Raw genomic sequence first — 21469 nt, 5'->3', positions numbered from 1 at the left:
GTTATAAAAGGTTGTTTTTCAGTTTCACTCTCTGCACTTTCATACGTACATACTCTCAGTTGACCGTAATCCTCCGAGCAGGTCGGACCTCTCGGCCCTAAGGGATAAACAGGCGTAGGCCCTAACAGTGAGCGCGGCAAGCTATACAGTGCACAGTAGACAGTGAGAGAGCAAAAAAAAAAAAGAAAAACAAAAAGAGTGCTAAACAGTGAAAAAATAATGATAACATCAACCTCTCTACAAACAATTTAAAAATAGAAGAAGAAAGGAATGAAATCGAAACCAAGGAGGCAGAACCCGCCATAAGCTCGTCAAAAAAAGGAATCAAAAGAAAAATAGAAAAACAACAAATAATTAAAGATAGCAGCATAAGAACTGCTACACAAAAGACGCGGAAACTCAATCCGCCCCCAAACCTGGTAACCAGGAACAAAATAAACACAAAACAAGAAAATTTAAAAGGAGAAGAAAGCGACTCACAAGAAGAGCACGACGATAAAAACGAAAATATGAAACAAAAAAGAAGCCCACAACCTCAACCAATGGCAATCACATTAAAAAACAGATTCGAAGCCCTCCAAGCCCAAGACCCCTGCACACCGCAACCGCATGAAACCATTATCGAAAACATTAAAAAAAAAACGACGTATTAAGGGAAAAGGCAACCAGACAGCCCACTCTCCCGGACACGTCACCAATAACCACAAGCAAAAGCTATACCGTCCGGACAAGCACCCCCCCCCCCCCCCACCCCGCCGCTCCGCCAAAAAAAACAACACCACATCCTTCAACATTACTGAAAAACCAAACTCATAAGGGCCTGCCACCCAGCCACCCCGCTGAAGACCAGGCAGACCCCCCCACATCAGCAAATGGGGCCAGGCCACCCCCCATCAACATAACATTACAAGACCCAAAAGACACAATAGCACTCATGGAAAATTCCCTCAAAATCAAGAATTTCCATATCAAAAGAATCCATTCAGGTAAGCACGTGCTTTATCTTCAAAACATAAATGACTACGCGAGTGCAAAAAAAATACTGACCGCAGCCAACACGGCCTATTTCACATATACCCCAAAATCTCAAAAACCCCACACGTACCTACTAAAAGGGCTAGGAAACAGCTACACAGAAGCGGAAATACTAGAAGACCTAAAAGCCCTGAAAATAGAAGAAGTTAATTTCACCAAAGTGACTCGATTCACAACAAGAAAATCAAGGGAGAACAACACATTGCTCCCAATCTATATAATTCAAGTCTCCCCCGATAGCAACATTGGGAACCTACTAAAAATAAACAGACTTAACTATCTAAAAATAGCATGGGAAAAAATTAAAAAAAACGATATCACGCAGTGCTACAAATGCCAGCGAATAGGCCACACAGCACAAAACTGTAATCTAAACTATCGCTGTGTAAAAAGCACTGAACCGCACGGGCCAGGCGAGTGCAAAATAAAAAAAGAAGCAGCAATAAGCAAAGAAAAAATCTACTGCGTAAACTGCAAAAACTACGGACATCCTGCATCATACAAAGGATGCCCAAAACTCGTCGAATTACCCAAAAAGATTAATGAAAAAATCACCAAGGCAAAAACAGCAAAAGCCGAAAGAATCGCCAAAATAAGCCGTAAGTACGTCCCCGAGCTAAAATTCGCGGACATAGTAAAACAAAGAACAAGTATAAACGAGACAAGCCCACAAGTAACAAACATAGCGGCACAAGTCAAACAAAACCCCAACCCAACAATAGACTCACCCCAAATAAGCATAATAAATGTCATTGAAGACTTCAAAAAAAGCATTCTAAAAGCTCTAAGCGAACAACAAACACAACTAAACGAAATAAAAAAAGCACTAAATACACATGAAGAAAGAATCGATTCCATCTTCAACATCATCGAAAATATAGACGAAGATTAGCCAAATCCCACCCGTCCACCAATCACAGCAAAAAATAAACCAGATAAAAGTTAAACATCTGAAAATCATCTCAATAAACGCCAACACACTAATCTCAAACCAAAAAAGATACAGCATGCTAACACTAATTAAGAAAGAAACCCCCGACATAGTACTTATCTCAGAAACCAAACTGAACTATAGACATAAAGTGCAATACAAAAACTACTCTATAATAAGACACGACAGACCAAACGCTACCCAAGGAGGAGGAACGGCAATCCTCATAAAAAACCCCCTGAAGTTCAAAACAATACAAAACGACAAAATAACAAAATTCAAAATCCTAGAGACGACGATCATAAAAATAAAAATAAACAATAAGGAAAACTTATTTATCTCCGCAGCCTACGCAGCCCACGGAAACCAGAATCAATTTAACGACGAATTCGACGATCTCTTCCAACTTTTACAGCTCGACAAACAGGAAAACTACTACATAATAGCCGGTGACCTTAACGCTAAACATACCAGCTGGAAAAGCGAAACAAACAACACGAGAGGAAACTCCGTCAGAACCTGGCTAGACAATAAAAGCATTTTCTACAAAACAAACCTCTATGGCTCCGAGCTACCCTCTTACCCAAAAGGACGCTCCTACCTAGACATATGCCTAGCAGACGCCCGAATAAAATTCCAAAACTTACGACCAAATAACACTCTCAAAACCATAGACTACGACAGCGACCATAACGCCATAGTATTTCAGATAAGCAAAAACACATCCGACTACCTAACACTCGAAACGCAGACCGAAACACCCAGGTTCAACTATAAAAAGACATACTGGAAAAAGTTCCAAAACCTGCTCGAACAGAACTGCGACCTAAAAATCTACAACAATGTCAACCTAACAGACAGACAAATCGACTCGTTCATAGACGAAATAGAAAAACATATACAAGAATCCGTACCGACATTTAAAAAAAAAAGACTCCTGCGAGCCATATATAAACTATAGAATAAAAAAACTACAACGAGATAAAAGTTACATACTATCGAAATTAAACAACCTAAGACACAACTACTCTTACGACAAAAGAGAAGACATAGAATTCCTAAAGTACCTGCTACACGAAATAAAATCACAACTAAAACAAGAATTCGCAAACTCTATAAATCAATACTGGACAAATAAAATAAAAAATATCTCCAAAAAGACTCTGCTAGCAAGTTCCCGCAGATAAATCAAATTTTCAGACCAAAGGAACAAAACTCCATCCCGCCCCTCAAACTGCCTCCAGAAAAAGCCTCCCTCATCCAAGAAGCAGGCATCGAGATACACAACACCAACAAAGACACAGAGGGCAACTTCATAATATCAAAAACAACGGAAAAACTAGACATTATCGGCACCCACTTCGCCAAAACTCACACACAAAACGAACACATGGGCCGAGAACAATTAAACAGAATTATCATCGCCGAAACAAACATACTAAAAAATAAAATAAAACAAGACATAGCGCTAAACAAAACAGTCTGCACATTCTCAAACGAAAACACATCGGACGACCCCAAACAGCCCGACCCAGAAATAAACTACTTTACAAACTTCAATCAACTAAGTACAATCTTCTCCACGCTAAACAACGAAAAATCCGCCGGCTTCGATGGCATTCCAAACATCTCGCTCAAACGCCTACCAAACAAAATAAAATGGTACTACACAGTACTGTTTAATAACGCACTAAACAACACGTACTTCCCCCAAAAATGGAAAAAAGCCAAACTCATAGCCATTACAAAAAAAAAAAAAATAAAGACGGCTCATCACCTGCAAACCTGCGACCCATAAGCCTCCTCCCCAACATAAGCAAAGTATACGAAATGATCATAAACAACCCCCTAGCAGCCTTCTGCTCAAAAAATAAGATAATCCCGGAAAACCAATTCGGCTTCCGCCACAAACACTCCACAATCCACGCAATAAACAAACTTACGTCGGATATCTGCTGGGCACTTAACGCAAATCAACGAGTAGCCGCCTGCCTAATAGACATCGAAAAAGCCTTCGACACCGTCTGGATCCCAGGGCTCATTTATAAAATAATTAAAAAGAACTTCCCCGAATACCTAATCAAAATAGTATGGGACATGATAACAAACAAAACGTTCATAATGACCGACGGCTCGCACACTTCAAGCAAAGAATTCTCCATAGAGAACGGCCTGCAACAAGGAACAGTAAATTCCCCGCTACTCTTCAGCATCTACAATAACGACTTACTAAACCTCTTTAACCTCAACACATCCACACATTAACGCTCCATAGCCTTCGCGGATGACCTAATCATCTACGTAACAGGCCGCAAAACCAAAACGATAAGAACAGAACTGCAAGAACTCTTTAACAAAATCAGCGATTACTATCATACATGGAAACTAAAAATTAACGCAAGCAAATGCGAAACCATACTATTCAGACCCATGACAAGCAAAATCGGCCCAGCAGAAAGGGAACAAATCAGGAAATTCCGCCTAAAAGAAAAAGCAAACGAAGAGAACCTCATACCACACAAAAATTGCGTAAAATACCTAGGAATAAACATAGATGAAAAACTAAATTACAAGCAACACATCGAAATCCAACTCTCCAAAGCCAGCAAAGCTTTTTGGAATACAAAAAGGCTGTTTTATTCCAGACTTCTCGATAGCAAAGTAAAAATCATGTGCTACCAATCGCTAATAAGACCCATTATAACCTACGGCTGTCCAATATGGTACAACATACCAGCGTCAATAATGGAAAAAATTCGTATATTTGAAAGAAAATGCATCAGAGCTTGCCTGAGCATTTACAGATCTGAACACAGCGGATACAGAAAATACGTAAAAAACAAAAAAATATACGACTTAGCCAACATCCACCGCATCGACTGTCACATCCTAAAACTAACGAGAAATCACTTCTCGCAAGCCGCGAAGATCAAAGAAAACAGCCTAATCTTCGGCTGCTTATACGCAAACGACGCATACTTCAAAAACACTCTGTTAACAGGCTACATCCCCCCCGAAGCCTTTCTATACCTAGACGAAAGAAACTATCTCCAAGACCAAAACAACATACCCATAATTTATCATATGCAAAGGAAAATAGGAATGAAATCTATTCAATACGAGGAAAACCTAGATAGCCGTACTGCAGACACTAGGTGGAGATACAACATGGCCCTCCCCCAAAAGGATACAGAAGACAAACACAGAAAGAACACAAAAAAATATTGGTGGATACGGAACCCATAACAAAAAACAAGATAAAGAACCACAAAACGGCAACGCCCACTGAATTAAGTGTAAATATGTAAATATGTAAATAGATATACGAATACTATACTAATCCCACAGAACACCCCTCCCCTCCCCTCCCGGTCCATCCCCTCCCATCCTGTAGTATAATATAATGTAATATTGTAATATCGTTACACGTGTATCACGTGTACCTGTATATTTTTTTTTTTTTTTTTTTTTTTTTTTATTTATTAGAATATTTACAATCAATTCTCGTTGAGAATTTTCAGTAACTTAATTTGGCGTGGTACAATGACATGGATTATAATAGTTTTATATTGTTGGTTCTAGTAGAAACTAAGGATTTAATCTAGAGGGTATTTTCTTTTTAGTCTGCGGATCTGGTCCGTCGTGTCCAGTAGTTGGGTGACTAGTGGGTTGTGGTGGTTGTTGACTCTTGTGCTATATCTGCTTCTGGACTTGTGTATTTCATCTTTGACTGTAGGTATCTTGAGGTCTCGGTGGATTGTTTCGTTGGTAACATACCAGGGTGCATTTAATAGGGATCTTGGCGTTTTCGATTGGAAGCGTTGGAGTATTTCAATGTTGGAGTTACTTGCTGTTCCCCATAGTTGGATTCCGTAGGTCCAGACAGGTTTTATTACGGCCTTGTAGAGGGTTATTTTGTTCTGTATGTTTAGTTTGGAGCGTCGGCCCGTGAGCCAATAGAATTTTCTTAGTTTTTCCTTTAGTTGCTTTGTTTTTTCCGAGATATGTTTTTTCCAAGTTAGCCTCCTGTCCAGGGTCATGCCCAGGTATCTTACGGAGTCCTTGCTTGGGATTATTGTGTTGTTAATGGTGACCTGGGGGCAGGTTTGTTTTCGGAGCGTGAAGGTTACATGGGAGGATTTTTTTTCGTTTATTTTAAAACCCCATTTTTGGAACCACTTTTCCATGGAGTCGAGACTTCGCTGGAGAGTGGATGAGGCAATTGCCGGGTCTGCGTGGGTAGCTAATAGTGCTGTGTCGTCGGCAAATGATGCTATTGTTACCTCGTTTGATATGGGTAAGTCGGCAGTGTAGATGGAGAATAGTAGGGGTCCGAGGACACTACCTTGCGGTATGCCGGATTCTATTTGGAATGTTGCGGAAGTGGCGCCTAGACATTTAACTATGAATTGTCTGTTGGTAAGGTAGGATTTTAAGATGGAGTAGTACGGGTGGGGTAGGATTTTTTTAAGCTTGTAGAGTAGCCCTTCATGCCATACTTTATCAAATGCCTGTTGGATGTCTAGGAATACGGCTGAGCAGTATTTTTTCTTTTCGAGGGTTTGGCTGATTATGTGGGTTATGCGGTGGATTTGCTCTACTGTTGAGTGTTGTTTTCGGAAGCCGAATTGGTGATCTGGGAGAGTTTTCAATTCTTCTAGGAGTGGAAGGAGACGATTCGTGAGCATCCTCTCGAATAGTTTAGAAAGGGTAGGTAAGAGACTGATTGGGCGATAGGAGCTGGCTTCATATATTGGTTTACCTGGTTTGGGGATGAGAGTGATTAGTGAGATTTTCCACGCCTTAGGAAAGTGTTCAAGGCGGAGGATGGCGTTAAAGATTGATGCGATGAGTGCGATCCCTTTTATGGGGAGTTCCTTGATTGCTTTATTTCCTATTAGGTCGTGACCTGCTGCTTTCTTGGGGTTTAGGCGACTGATTGCTTCTATGATCTCTGCAGAAGTGAAGGGTTGGATAGGAGGGGACATTTGGAAGGGAGTGTGCAGGTATTCGGTGACGTCTGCTGCAGCTATGGAGGAATGGGGTTGGAATACTTCAGTCAAGTGTTTAGCAAATAGGTTGGCTTTTTCTATAGGGCTACGCGCCCATCCACCCTGCGGGCGGCGGATTGGAGGTATTATTTGTGGGGGGCGCGTGAGTTTCCTGGAGGCTTTCCATAGTGAGTAGTTTGAGTCGGCTGTGGGGGACAGGCTGGCGAGATATTTGTGAAAACGGTCGTTATTGTAGTTCTTTATGGTTTTGGATAGTTTTCTAGTTGCGTTGTTTAGTTTGCGTTTGTCCTCCGGTGTTCTGTGGGTCTGCCATATCCTTCTTAGTCTACGTTTTTCTGCTATTTTTTTTAATAAGTACTGGGGGTATTCGTGATTGCTGATGGACGTTTTTGCCGGTGTGGAGACGCGGATAGCGTTTATTATGCTCGCATTTAGGTATTCCGTGGCTGCTTCGATTTCGTCATTGGTTTTTAGTGAGGTTGAGGCTGAAGTTGTGCGGGTAAAGACTTCTCTAAAGAGCTGCCAGTTGGTGTGTTGGTTATGAATGGAGCCATTAGGTGTATTCTCGATAATAGTTGAACTGACTGTTACTATCACGGGGGAATGATCAGAGGAGAGATCGGCCGAGGAATTGATTTGGACGTGTCTTGGCGAGATATTTTTGGTTATGAAGAAATCAAGGAGATCGGGTATTTTGTTTGTGTCGGTGGGCCAGTGTGTGGGTTCGTATGTGGTAAGGTAGTTGAGGTTGTTGGTTATTATGCTGTTGAGGAGGTTTTTGCCTCTTACTGTAACCAGTCTGCTACCCCATTGGGTGTGTTTAGCGTTATAGTCTCCTCCGGCTATGTATGTGTTGCCCAGGGTGTCCAGGAAGTGGTCGAAGTCTTCTTTGGCGATGGAGTGTCTGGGAGGGCAGTATACAGCTGAGGTGGTGATTGTACCATGATAGTCTTCTATTGCTACGTTTGTTGCTTGGAGGTAGTCTTTCTGGAATGGTGGAAGTTCGTAGTGCTTGATGTTTGCTTTGATTATGATTCCGGTGCCGCCGTGGGCCTTTCCGCTGGGGTGTTGGGTATGGTAGAACTTGTATCCGTTTATGTTCAGGTAGTTTTTGTCGGTGAAGTGGGTTTCAGATATGAGCATTATGTCGATTAGCTGGTGTTTTAGGAAGAGTTCTAGCTCAAGTTTGCGTTGCGCTAGACCATTGGCGTTCCACAGAGCTATGCGTCTTGGCTTTATTTTGTGTCTGGGCGTATTAATTTTTCTATTATGTGTGTTAATAGCGATAGCAAATTGTTTATTTGTTCTGATTGTTTCTCTATTAGCTTTTCCAGTCTAGAGACGTTGTCTGTGTTAGGTGAGGTGGGGGCACTATTTTGGGGAGGATCCCTGTGGCTATTTGGTGTATTTTGAGTGCCTTGTACCGCTTGGGCATAGGAGTTTGAGGGAGTGGTGAGTTTGATAGGGCTGGGTGTTTGATTGGTTGGGGGGATTGGGATTACGGTGGATTTCGGCGTGCTGGGTGTTTGGTAATTTTCCTCTTTTGTTCTGAGTTTGGGGTATTTGCTTGAGTACAGGGTTTTGTAGGCTGAGCAGCCTTTGTAGTTGGCAGGATGATCACCTTGACAGTGGATGCACTTCGCTGGGGTTTCCGGTGATTTCCTGCATTGGTCGGTGGGGTGAGTACCTGCACATTTGACGCAGCGGAAGGTGTGGTTGCAGTATTTCTGTGTGTGCCCATATCTTTGGCACCTTTTGCATTGGACTATCTCCTTTTTGGTTTGCGGTGGTTCGAATTTAACGATGGCGTTCATTAGGCGACTGATACTGTAGATTTCCTTGTTGTTTGGTTTCTGTTTTAAATCAATGAAAAATAGGGATAGCGGGTCTTTTGTAACTCTGTGCCTTATATTGCTGACATTGGTGACTTCGTGGCCGAGTTTCGATAGTTCTATTTTTAGTTCGTCGATGTCTGCGGAGTGGTGGATGTTTCGTAGCACCACCCGAAAAGGTCTTTCTTCTTTGAGTTGGTAGGTGTGGAAGTTGGCGTTCAGGGCCCTGAGTGTTTTGGTGAGCTTCCTGTAAGCTTCTGGATTTGTCGGCAGGATTTTTACTTGATTGTTGGCTATCTTCAGGTTATAGTCCTCCTTGGAGATATCTCTCTCTAAGGACTTGGTCATTGTCTGGATGTCGATGACATCATTAACAAATATTGGTGGGGGAGGAGGGCTTCTCTGTGCTTGTTGGTTTGGTGGCGGGCCTGCGAATTCCATGGCGTCGTTTGTGGATTCAAGTATTGTGAACCTATTGTGGGTGTTGAAGTGTGTTGTTTGCTGTTGGTTTGAGTTTGTATTTGGTGGTTCAATTTTACGTTTTTTCGCTTTATTGGCATCGTTGGCGCGTGGAGATCTGCTGCACTTCTGCCACGGGGGGAGTAGTGCGGGGTAGTTGTAAGTTTGCGTGGGCGAGCCTGGTGGTGAAAGCTGGGCCATCATCGAGCTAGCTATTTCAATATAAATAACTAGTCGTGAGGCTATGAGTCAAGGTTCGGGTAGGGGTTAGCTGCGTAGGCTTTTCTTCTCTCTGGCGGATAGGAAACACTTGGAAGGATAGGAGCACGTTATGTTCACGTTCGACGGTTGGGTGACACGTGTTGCTTTCGAACTTCACTGGGCACTAGAGACACGTCTGTACGCTTCGGCACTCAACAGCGAACTGTGTACCTGTATATGTGTGTACAATATGTATATAGAATATGATATAATATATATATCACATACATATTTATATATTATATATATTTATATATATTATATATGTTTATATATAAGCGATAATATAAACATATCGTACGTGTAAACTTAGTACATATAGATCTGAATGGGGACTCTGAACTTCCTACTTTTGTTATCCGTCCAACGATATCGTTCAACAAGGATTCGTCGCTGAAAACGATAGATAAGGCGGAAGAACTGACGGGCAGCAATCACTTCGGACTTCGGTCAAACGAAGGGAACGGAAATCCTCACGAAATCGTACAAAAGCCTGTGTTCCGATTTGATTTAATTCGATGTGTTACCATCATACTGCCTTCATTACTGACTTTTAGAATATTGACGAATCCTCGCGAACAACTCTTTGCAAGAAATGTACATCTAAATACGTTTGTGTACACAAAGGACAACGAAACGAACGACATGTTATGTATAAATAAGACTGCGCTCGAACGGGAATCCACAGATCGTGACAGGATTCAGAAGTTGAAACGTGAAATGATCGCGAGAAAGGTGTCTGAGAGCACACAGGTACAATGTCCAGTATTCAAATAATTATACGTAAACTTTATTTCGTCAGATTTTTCATATTGTGTTAATGGTAAGTATGTATAAATATATACACGTATATGTATAATTCTTACGTGCCAGTTTCGTTTACGTTGTTACGTTATGCGCTGTAATCGGATAAATGATTAGTCCTTACACCTAAGGAAAGGAGATTCGGCGAACGCAAGAAGAATAAATAGGGTGAGAAAATAGAAGGAAAACACGCGTTGCGTTCGTTGCATACTTTAGTCCCATTTTAAGTTAAGACAGTGAAAACCTAGGAGTCCTTGAAAGCCAGAAGGTCGCACTGTACTTTGGTTCTTCCTTTTTCTTTATTTTTCTGCCATCCGATGGAACTAAAATATAAGTCCTCGTCTAATTGAAAATCCGTACAACTTGTCGACAGGTCGAGACAAGGGTACATACGCGTTTGAATGCTATATCTTGTTAATGAAATTCTATGTACAAATATCGTGTAAAATATACGAATGATACGTAAGAAGAGGCTAAGTTTCGAAAAAAGTTAGAAAGAGACCATATATCGTGCACGTGGTGAGAAACGAATAATTTTAAATAAATATACAAACATTAAAATCGAACGATTGTTCGAAGCGAAGTTGCTGAACAGACGAGTAGTAGCAAGTGAGAGCAAGTAAAGTGGCAAATATAACAGAGTTAACAGAAAAACTTTAGTTGTTCACATTGTGAGTATTGAAATATGTACTTTATTAAGGGATACACGCGCAATGTGACAAAGAATTCAAAGTGTTTCGATGTATACGGATAAGAAGATCCGTCTCTGTTCGGAAGATAAGATAAAAATAATTCGTTTCTTTCTTAGTAACTCTTTCGCGATTATATAAATACTATCGATAAGAAATACTTCTTAAGAAGGATTTTGGTCTTTCGATACACGTATGTACATATATAACCTGAGCTGAGAGAAAAATAAAAATGGAATGTATTTTTAAAACTTCTTTTTTAATAATAATATAACAATATTCGGTTAAATATTCATGAACATCAACATACAGTATTCTTATCTACGTTACAAATCGTTAAGAGAAAAACGAAGTCTTTTTTACGTCCAAGAGTACAAAACTGTAGCAAAAACCTAAATTCACTTTCCCCTCTCCGAGTGGATATCGTGAGGCTAACTTTCACACATCTAAACCGAACATATATATTTTACAAAACGCGTTTACAAAATGAATAGCGAACACGGGGGCAAACAAGACGTTAACTAAAGTTTTTCCGAAGTCACTCTGCGAACGGTCTTTACACCAGGGGATACAAAAAGGTATCTGAATGGCGACGGTGACAGTATCTTTTCATTCCATTTCCGTTTGTCTCGTTTAGCGAGAACGACGTGAATCCCACCGACAAAAATAAATAAAGGAAAGCGCATTATATTAAATATTGTACATTTATCGTGACCGATGCAGTGTTGGATCAGGATTCGAGGGGCTGTATCGAGAGAAAATTCTCATTGTCCCTCTCGAGACTTTTTTCCTTAGGAAAAGAAAAAGAGACTGGGATGAAGAACGGTGTGAGTTCTTTCTTTTTTTACCTGGGAGGAGCGAGGGGGATAAATGTTACACTTGCGTCTCATTAATCTTTAATCAGATAATCAATTCACTAGTTACGAAATGTCATAATAAAAAGTAGTACTCTATAGTTGGTATTTCAATAATAATAGCGTAATAATAATAATTATATTCCATAGTTTTGTTTGCAATTATCGTCTATCGAATAATTAATTAATTAATTAATTAATTAATTAACGTTTACTCCATCATGATATAACCGCGACCTATATTGTGTTTGATAATATAAAAAGAAAAACAAATCGTATAATACATATATAGTATATGTATTATATATATATAATACATATAGTATATATATATAATATATGTAATACATATATAGTATATATAGTACATATATAATATATATATAGTGTTGTATCGTTCACTTTTCGTTACAATAATAAATTGTCCACGAATGCTGACGTGCCAACAAATCCGACGTGCAAACCGCTTCCGTTTCATTCGTTTCTTTCTTTTTATTTTTTATCATCTACGGAAGTAATCTTTCGCGAATCTACAATCCATCTCTTTCTCGATGTTCGAACACACTAAGACCCATTTTTACACTCGCAATTATGTGCTCGAACTATCTTCAGAAAGAGAAAACTCATTTTTCTTTATATCTGTTGCACACACACACACACCCATCACATATCGTATTTTTACGATTCGTTCGCAAATGAACGCCGATTCTTAGCAATTGTGTCATCTTCGTTAGTAATTAATTATTAATAAAATCAAACGATAAAATGACTCGTGTAGATCGCGATCGTCGGATTGGTACACAATAGCGTTCGATTGTTCGCTCTTAAAGAGTTTACTACCAAAAAAGGTATACCACTTTCAGATTTACAACACTGCCCTAAACACAGCCATACTAAGCCAAATACTTTTGGGTCTTCGTCGTTACGTTTATTCTTTTTACTAGTAAAATCGTTTACTTAAATCTACAGTCGATAACCATCCGCATTTCGTAGATTGTTATATTTTGTTCTTTGTATTACTCTGTTTCTTATCGTTTTCATCTCACTTTTAGAAATTTCAGACGCACGACAAGATTTGTTTCTCAACCGATTTATAGTTGACCCGCTCGATTTAACTGCTATCACATAATTCTACATAATTATCTTTTTTTCTCTTTCTTTTTGTCCTTTTATATGACGATCTTGGAAAGACGAATCTACGACGTTCTTTCTATAAAACTAGTCCGAGGGACGAAGGACGTAGAGAAAAACCGGTGGATGGAGGAAAGAAAGGGCGAGAAAGAGAATACATAACAAAAGGAATGTTTCGGAATCGATTGACGATTCACATTAACCGATTTATAAAAGAATTTAAAATAGTCTAAAAATAACAAAAAGCGATCTTTCGAATTTGGAACTTAATTGAGTGAAAGAAAACCGGTTATCTTAAACGAACCATTCTCGTTAAACTTACCCCCGTCCAACCCCGCGATTAAAATTTTCAAGGCAAAAAACATTCGCCAATCGTTCGTTAGATTCTTTCTTTATTTTTATAAAAAAAAAAGAAAAATGCTTTTTGCCTTCTTTTATAACGAATTCAAAGGGTACCGATGTATATAAGACAAATGGAAATGTACGATGTTATATGTATATAGATATATCTGATGATAAATGTATCAGAATGAGTCAAATACATTTTTCAAGAGGTAACGTGTCTCTCAAACGGGTCATGATTTCTCTGGCTTTTTGTTTCGAATCGGACCGCGCTTTCGTCGACGGAAACGCCACGTTTAAATATGAATCTTACACCGGTTGCATGTGCCATTAATGATTCTGATTATGATTAAATCGGTTATAGCTTGGTTACATGGTGGCTACATTGTACATCGTGTATTTAAAAAATATCCGACGAAACGGACTTCAGAAGTACACCTTCACGCATCATTCGTTACCAACTAGTCATTTAAATAGGTATCGAAGAAAAAAGAGAGAGGAAAAGTTACACTTACAGTTTACTATGATACAGCACTGGCATAGTCACATACTTCGGTATGTATGTGTACTTGTATCTGTATTTGTATTTCCTTTTCTCGGGTTTATCGTGCACAGAGATATCCTATTATAATTATAACGCGTGTGTGTGGATCCCTTTCTCGCTTTTTTCCCGAATATTAACACTATACTTATATGTTTTGAATTTTTCTTTCGTGATAATATTAATAGTAATAATGGTAATAATAAGAAGAAGAATAATAATAAAAATAATATTATTAATAATAATAGTAGTAGTAGTAGAGTAATAATAGTAATTATAATAATTAAGAATCAATAAGAATTATATATAATAGCAATAATAATAATAATAATAATAAATTCATAATAGACAGGGAAATTAATAATAATCGTTATTATTATCGTAATAATAGTATAGTATGTACAGAACGATTTTCATGCGAGGGTCCTTTTCGATTACGCTTCGTAGCTACATATTTTGATTGAACTGTACATGTTGGACCCTCGGTTTGAAAAACTTTTGTTGTCAAAATTAACACGATTTATAAATCCTCCCATTAGTAAGCTTGTGAATTTCTACTTTTTGGTTGCGACACCGTTAATCCGCGTTGTCTCGCCTGTCCTGTTATTAGGTTTCTTTCCCATAGGACAATTTAGCAGATTATTTTGAAGGTTAATTTCAGAATGATCCATAAAATTTAATGGTGTTAAGGTTTCGGCACAACCTTCGGCAACCGTTGCGATCTCTTAATAACAAATTAACCTAAGTTAACATTACTTAACTTTCCACTAAATTCTTTTCTCCCTTCCTTACATACAATGTTGTTGATTTCTTTTTCAATATCTTTCCATTTTCATACAGTTCGTTTTTTTTTCTTGTTATATACTTTGCATCTTGTCACGATAATAATAATAGTGGTATATAATAACTGCATATAATCGCTGCGCTAATAATATTTGAACTATTAATTATTAATTAACGTTAAGTATACACAACACATTTGTACGATTTCACTCAGCCTGCACGAGCAGCAGCGAGGGAAGGTGATATAGATGAAAAAGTCATGTGTAAGGGGAATAAAAGTTTGGGCAGAGACATAGTGTGTGTTTCTTTTGTATATGTATGTGTATTAGGGGATAAAGTATTAATAGTCTCTCTTGATTTCATGTGTGTATAGTTTCAAATTAATTGTTTCTCGTCGTTCCACTGGTTCGCAATTGGGGAGCCGAGGTTGAGATACGAGAATACAATAACGTAAGTTCAAGTGTCCATTGAGCCAGCTGTAGAATCTTCGCGGAGCATCTAAGCAGCACCACAACACGCTGTATCGCTCCTGCACCTTAACTCGGAGATAGAAAAAGGAAACGCGTCATCCGGGATTAATTTGGTCGCACCAGTGGTACTCTGACCCGTCTCTGAACATCAGCACTTGGTCAGTGTACCGGACGTAAGTAGTTGTACCTGATCTCCACGAAGCTAGGAACGCAGAACGGATGGAAGTTACTCTCTCTGTTCTCATGACAGAGAGGTGGAACAGCGACCGTTCTTTCTAAACGGTTGACATACGATGCAAGATCATCGTTCGCCCACTAACATAGTCACTCGTGTTAACCGACTTCACTAATAGTCAATACAATCCTTCGACAAATTTTGAAAGTTGATCTTGTGGCGTCATGGGCGTCACTTCACTCGAGTCTGTGCCACTAGTGGGTGGTGGAGCTGGAGATGGATGATGTGGCATGGTACCCGGGTGACCAGTCGGTGCACCAGTTCCACCACTCAGCTGCGAAAGCATCATTTCACTTGGCCCACCGAGTTCATGAGCCGGTGAATGTGTTGGTGTACCATGAGGTGGATGATGATGAGGCGATGGCACCGGCCCTGATCGAGGAGAAGGAACTGGCTGATTACGTGGAGAAGGAACCGGTCGTGGGGAAGGATTTGGTTGAGGAGAACGAATTGGCGGTGGAGATCGAACGGACTGCATTAATTGTTGCTGTACAGAAATCCCTGGAGGCCCCATCACACCTTGCGGAGAAGGTACCGGAGGTGGTGTTGGTTTTAAGCCAGGTTGACCGTATCCTTGTTCGCTAAAGCCACCATAACCTGGAGAAGAATACGCGGAATCGTGGCAAGCGTTAGACCACGAACCAAGCGGTTCGACGAATCTCGTTTTCTCCAGAATTAAATAATTCTTACCGAGAAGGGGCGGCCTTATAGGTCGCTGTTGACCGTAAGGCGGTGCTGGTGGTTGTGTAAATTGTTGTTGTTGTTGTTGCTGCTGCTGTTGCTGCTGCTGCGGGTGTTGTTGCTGCTGCGACGGGTGCTGGTGCCTTTGCAATACTAGCATTTGCTGTTTATACCATTGTGGTGGTTGCTGTTGAACAGGTTGCTGCTGTTGCTGCTGTTGTTGCTGCTGTTGATTTAGCATTGCCTGTATTTGCATTCTGCCTTGCTGTTGTTGTTGTTGGTGGTGGTGGTGGTGGTGGTGCTGCTGCTGCTGCTGAGACATTATATGCTGCAGAGCAGGTTGTTGCTGCGGCTGATTAGGACCCAAAGGTCCGCCCACTCCTCCACCGTATTGACCACTTTGTTGTTGATTTAGAGCGAGTGCCTATTAATTTAAAAAATTATATGGTAATAGAAATTATTAAAATCGAAAATGTCAGCAGACAAATAATATAGAAGAAATTAATCGTCATACCCGTTGTTTGATAAAAGCAGCCATAATCGGTGGATTGCTTTTGAGTATTTGAAGTATTTGGTTTTGTTGTTCAGGAGTATGGGGATTCTTTAGAGTTTGCATAAGTTGCTGCAATACATGCTTGTGCATGTTGCTTTGAGTTTGAGGACCAACTTGATTAACCGGACCACCGAGAACTCCAGCTTGCCTAGGCATCTGTCCTCCCATAGCTATTGCTGGCAGCCCTTGATGTTGTTGCTGCTGTTGCATTAACTGTTGCGGCGTTTGCTGTCTCAAACCAGGATTCTGTTGCATCAGTGCACTTGGCTGATACCTACTGTAAATAAAGGTGTAGCTTTAATACCTCTTTTTATATACATATATGTGTACGGTATTTTAATTATTATATTCAATAACTCACCTTGCTGTCCATTGATCCATTGGAATAAGATGTGTACCGCCAGGATTTGGCATTTGTACAGGCATTGGACGTTGCATAGGAGGTGGTGGCATTACGCCACCTGTTTGTCCTCCTACGCCAACTCCAGCACCAACTCCACCACCTGGCGTTACTTTACCATAACCATGCGGTACTTGTTGCCGTGCAGCTTCTTCTTGTACTTGCTTAACAACTTGGAGAACGTGAGCAGGTGGCGTTTGAGTTCCAGGTTTCAATCCTATTCCAGGTTGATGTGGCGAAGGTAAATTGGTAGGACTGACACCTGGTTTCATAGCAACACCTGTGGTCATAGTAACATTTGAACTCTGTTGTCCGGATTGCATCGCTCCCACTGGACCTGTGGGTCTGCTATTCATTGCAGCCATTCGTCTCCTGAAACACATTAAAAAGAAAGATATACACCTAACTTATATACATAGGATATACATACACCTAGTTATCTTTGGAAATTATTATTCTAACGTTGCTGCTGTTGTTGTTATTATTATTATTATTATTATTATTATTATTATTATTATTATTATTATTATTATTATTACTATTACTACTAATACTACTATTACTACTACTACTACTACTACTACTACTACTACTGCTACTGCTACTACTACTACTACTACTACTACTACTACCACTACCACTACTACTGACGTATTTACCTTAACAACTGCGCTTGCTGTAGCCGCTGTTGGAGCTGTTGTTGTTTCAGCTTATGTTTGATGTTCGAACAGAATGGAACAAGACATTTAGTCTCTTGGCAGTGTTTAGCATGATAACAGCACAACGCTATTAATTGTTTACAGATTGGACAGCCACCGTTCGTTTTTCGTTTGCAAACTTTAGTATGCGTTACTACTCTCTTCATCTTTTGACAACTTGTTAAACGACAGTTAGCATCTCTACATTGGCACGCGTGCACCAACGATTGAATACATCTTTGAATTGAAAGTTTACGCGCCTCCTATTATAAAATAAAAATATTTATTATAAATATTCATAGCAAAATTATTAATATATTCAGTTAATAAAAATATATTTTTACCTGTGGATTAGCTTGTTTAGCATCGGCCGGCGATGAACCATCATCCAAATCTAAACCAAGTTTTTCCATATGATGAGGATGACCGTCTTTTTCTTTACAGCTTATACACAGATCAAAATCCTAGCATTATAAATAATAACATTAGATTGTTTGAAAATTGGATGATACATGTTTACAGATGATTGTTTTAATACTTACATCACAAACCGTACAATGATATCTTGTTTCTACATGGCTCTTACAATTATTGCAAGTATAGACAAACTTGTCTTGACCTTGATTGTGCAATTCGTATAGCATAGACATAGAACTAAATTTCGCGCGCCTTAAGGAAGAGAATTCATAATGTCTTTCTCTAGCCATTGTAAGGAAAGCATCGCGGCCATCCATAAGGTCACAATTAATAACTGGATCAGGATCTTGAATAGGCTAAAACGTGCATTATTTTCAAACGTAAGAATACGATTCGATTATTAAAAAAAATAATAAATATAAATTAATCCTAAATACTTACTGCTAATATTACATCCCATTATATTATATATGGCCCTGGGCCCATAACCTGTTGAGAAGAGAGAAAAACGTGTGGATAAAGTGTAAGATACAAAGTATATATTTGACTTAATAATGAAATACAGGAATACAATTTGAGCTGGTCCAGATCCGCACGCTAGCAGTGTTACTTTATGACTGAGAACCCCGAAGCCAACGTCGCCTGTCTACCGTATTGGGTCTGCCTCCCTGCTATTCCTTTGTCTATATGCTGTCGATGGCTTCAGCGCTTGAGAAAGCTAAAAAGACCAGATGTGGAGTTTTCCTAGAAGTGGTGACCACTTCAACAAAAATAAACGAAAGATCCTTACCTCCCTCGCTCTTAGGTATGCGATGTCGTCCATAATGTCCAACCGAAGATAGTGCGTATTTCTTCTACCGCTCGGTGGTGCGGACATTCTGGACGCTGGGTCTCGACGATTTGGTAATATCCTCGTCACGCCTCCAAAAGGAAAACAGGCGACTGATTCGCGACGGCCAAACAAAGTCGGTAACTCTGTTTCCATCGTAACGACGGAATGTCCCGATCCTTCTCCGCCACGATCGCTCATTCGTCTCACCTGTCCACACAAACATCAAGATAGTTTCGATACGCGAGAACTGTCGTAGTGACGATCGAGCCTGGCGAAAGTCAAATTGACCAACTTCATCTTTGGACAATCTCATAATTTCGCAATTTCATCGTCCAAGTACACGATTGATTCTCACAAAACCTCTAGTTCCTTAGAGTTTAACGCCACGCTCATCTTTTCACTTTTATCGCATATTGTCTCACCACTTGCGATACTTGTAATTACTTTTCTCTACTTTTCAATTTTGGAGTTGGTCAATGTGATTTCCGAATGGCTCGATTGACTATGCGAGTCTTGGATAAAGATGACAATTAAACTATTCAGATTAGTCATGTTGCTTCGTCAAACGATTTGAATTCAAGCAATTCGAAACCATTTTGTCAATGTGAACCTATTATTTTACCAATGTGAATCTGTAATTTTGCTTGAAATATCCTTCCAAGTTTTTATGATGATTCAGATTGGTCAAGTTACCTGAATCAAGCAACTATTTTCAAGTTACTTGAAACTATTTTGTTAACGCGTACAGTTGCTTGAATCAAGCAACTATTTTTAAGTAACTCGAAACTATTTTGTCAGTGTGAAACTATATAGACACTAGTTAATTCCCATACACATGTATAATGTATAATGTATAAACAGAGCTATTTTTTCAGATCAGAAAGTACGATCAATCTTTTTCTTTAAATATATTATGCAAACGTTGAACAACGTTATGTTTTGTTAAGCTAACAGGATACACTAAAAATACATTATCACATACATTATCCGGTTCGTTCGTGAGTGCCGAGGCGTGCAGACGTGTGTCCAGTGCCCGGCAATGTTCACAAAGCAGCACGTGACCATCCATTTGCTGCTGAGTGCCGAGACGTGCAGACGTGTGTCCAGTGCCCTGTGAAGTTCACAAAATTCCACGTGACGCCCATCTGTCGAAAGCGAATCCAACTAACCTAGCCAGGGGTTAACAGCCTCTCGACTAGTTCTTTCACACTGAATTAACTAGCTCGATGATGGCTCTATCATTCCCAACAGGCTCCCCGGAGCTAAATTATAACACCGCCATTTTTCCTCCCCCGTGGCAAGAGGGCAACACATCTATCCTGGTAAACGACCATCACACGAAAAAACGAAAGCTCGAACCAACCAAGACAAATGTAAACAAGAGTCAAACTAAACCATCAGCCAGCCAGGCGACCACCTACAATAGATTTTCAATACTGGAGTCCACGGAAGACTCCATGATTACAACCGAAAAGGTAAATAATCTCCATACTCAAAGAATTCCCCCTCCCCCACCGATATTCATTAACGACGTAATCGACATACAGTCAATGATTAAGACTATCGAAAAAGACATCAGCAAAGAGGACTACAAGTTAAAGATTAACAACAACCACGTGAAAATACTGCCGACCCACCCAGACGCCTATAGAAAGTTAACCAAGCTATTAAAAACGTTAAACGCTAAATTCCACACATACCAGCTCAAACAAGAAAGACCATTTCGAGTGGTGCTACGCAACATCCACCACTCAGCCGATCTAGACGAACTAAAGTGCGAACTGTTAAATCACGGCCACGAAGTAACTAACATCAGCAACATTAGGCATAGAATCACAAAAAACCCACTATCCTTATTTTTTATAGACTTAAAACAAAAAACAAACAACAAAGAAATCTACAACATCAATCGGCTGATGAACTCCATAGTTAAGTTCGAGCCACCTCTTGTAAAGAAAGAAATAATACAATGCAAAAGGTGTCAAAGGTACGGCCACATGCAGAAATACTGCAATCATAACTTCCGGTGCGTAAAATGTGCAGGTAATCACCCCACTGACCAATGCACTAAATCCCCGGAAACCCCCGCCAAGTGTATCCACTGTCAAGGAGAGCATCCTGCGAACTACAAAGGATGCTCAGCCTACAAACACTACATAATATAGTGTATCCAAAACTGAGACCCAAGGACATAACCATACAAGAACCTAAACCCCAAAAACTCACTACACCAACAGTATCCTATGCGCAGGCAACGCAAGGAAACGTAAACAACTCGAAAACACACATTGTACACACAGAAAATAGAATTCCCACCCCACAAAACACAGACAACTTTACCAGACTCGAAAAACTTATCGAGAAGCAAACTGAGCAAATTAACAACTTGCTGTCACTACTCACACTCTTCATGGACAAATTCATACGCACAGAAGCAAAATAAAACCAATGCGAATAGCTCTGTGGAACGCCAACGGTCTAGCTCAGCACAAATTTGAACTAGAACTAT

General features: G+C 39.8%; 2 protein-coding genes across 3 annotated transcripts in view; one reads left to right on the top strand and one right to left on the bottom strand.

The window, feature by feature from the left end:
- Positions 1-21469, top strand: part of LOC126926830 (A disintegrin and metalloproteinase with thrombospondin motifs 3-like) — a 305556-nt gene that overhangs the window by 94611 nt on the left and 189476 nt on the right. The window lies entirely within an intron of this gene.
- On the bottom strand, positions 14239-18508 carry LOC126926772 (CREB-binding protein-like). 2 transcript variants are annotated; one of them, XM_050743110.1, is made up of 7 exons: positions 18254-18508; positions 18056-18175; positions 17673-17974; positions 16975-17385; positions 16575-16887; positions 16070-16484; positions 14239-15976 (listed from the first exon to the last, which is right to left on the bottom strand). In XM_050743110.1, exons 1-7 carry the CDS (start codon positions 18443-18445, stop codon positions 15498-15500), a joined length of 2232 nt encoding a protein of 743 aa, XP_050599067.1. In that variant the 5' UTR covers positions 18446-18508; the 3' UTR covers positions 14239-15497. The 2 variants fall into 2 exon arrangements, with proteins under 2 accessions (XP_050599067.1, XP_050599066.1); XM_050743109.1 differs by having other exon boundaries at positions 16575-16890; positions 18254-18507.

Source organism: Bombus affinis, unplaced genomic scaffold (genome assembly GCF_024516045.1).
Source record: "Bombus affinis isolate iyBomAffi1 unplaced genomic scaffold, iyBomAffi1.2 ctg00000059.1, whole genome shotgun sequence".
Lineage (NCBI taxonomy): Eukaryota > Metazoa > Arthropoda > Insecta > Hymenoptera > Apidae > Bombus > Bombus affinis.
The sequence above is the reverse complement of the archived record's forward strand: the minus strand, read 5'-3'. Positions and strand labels throughout refer to the sequence as shown.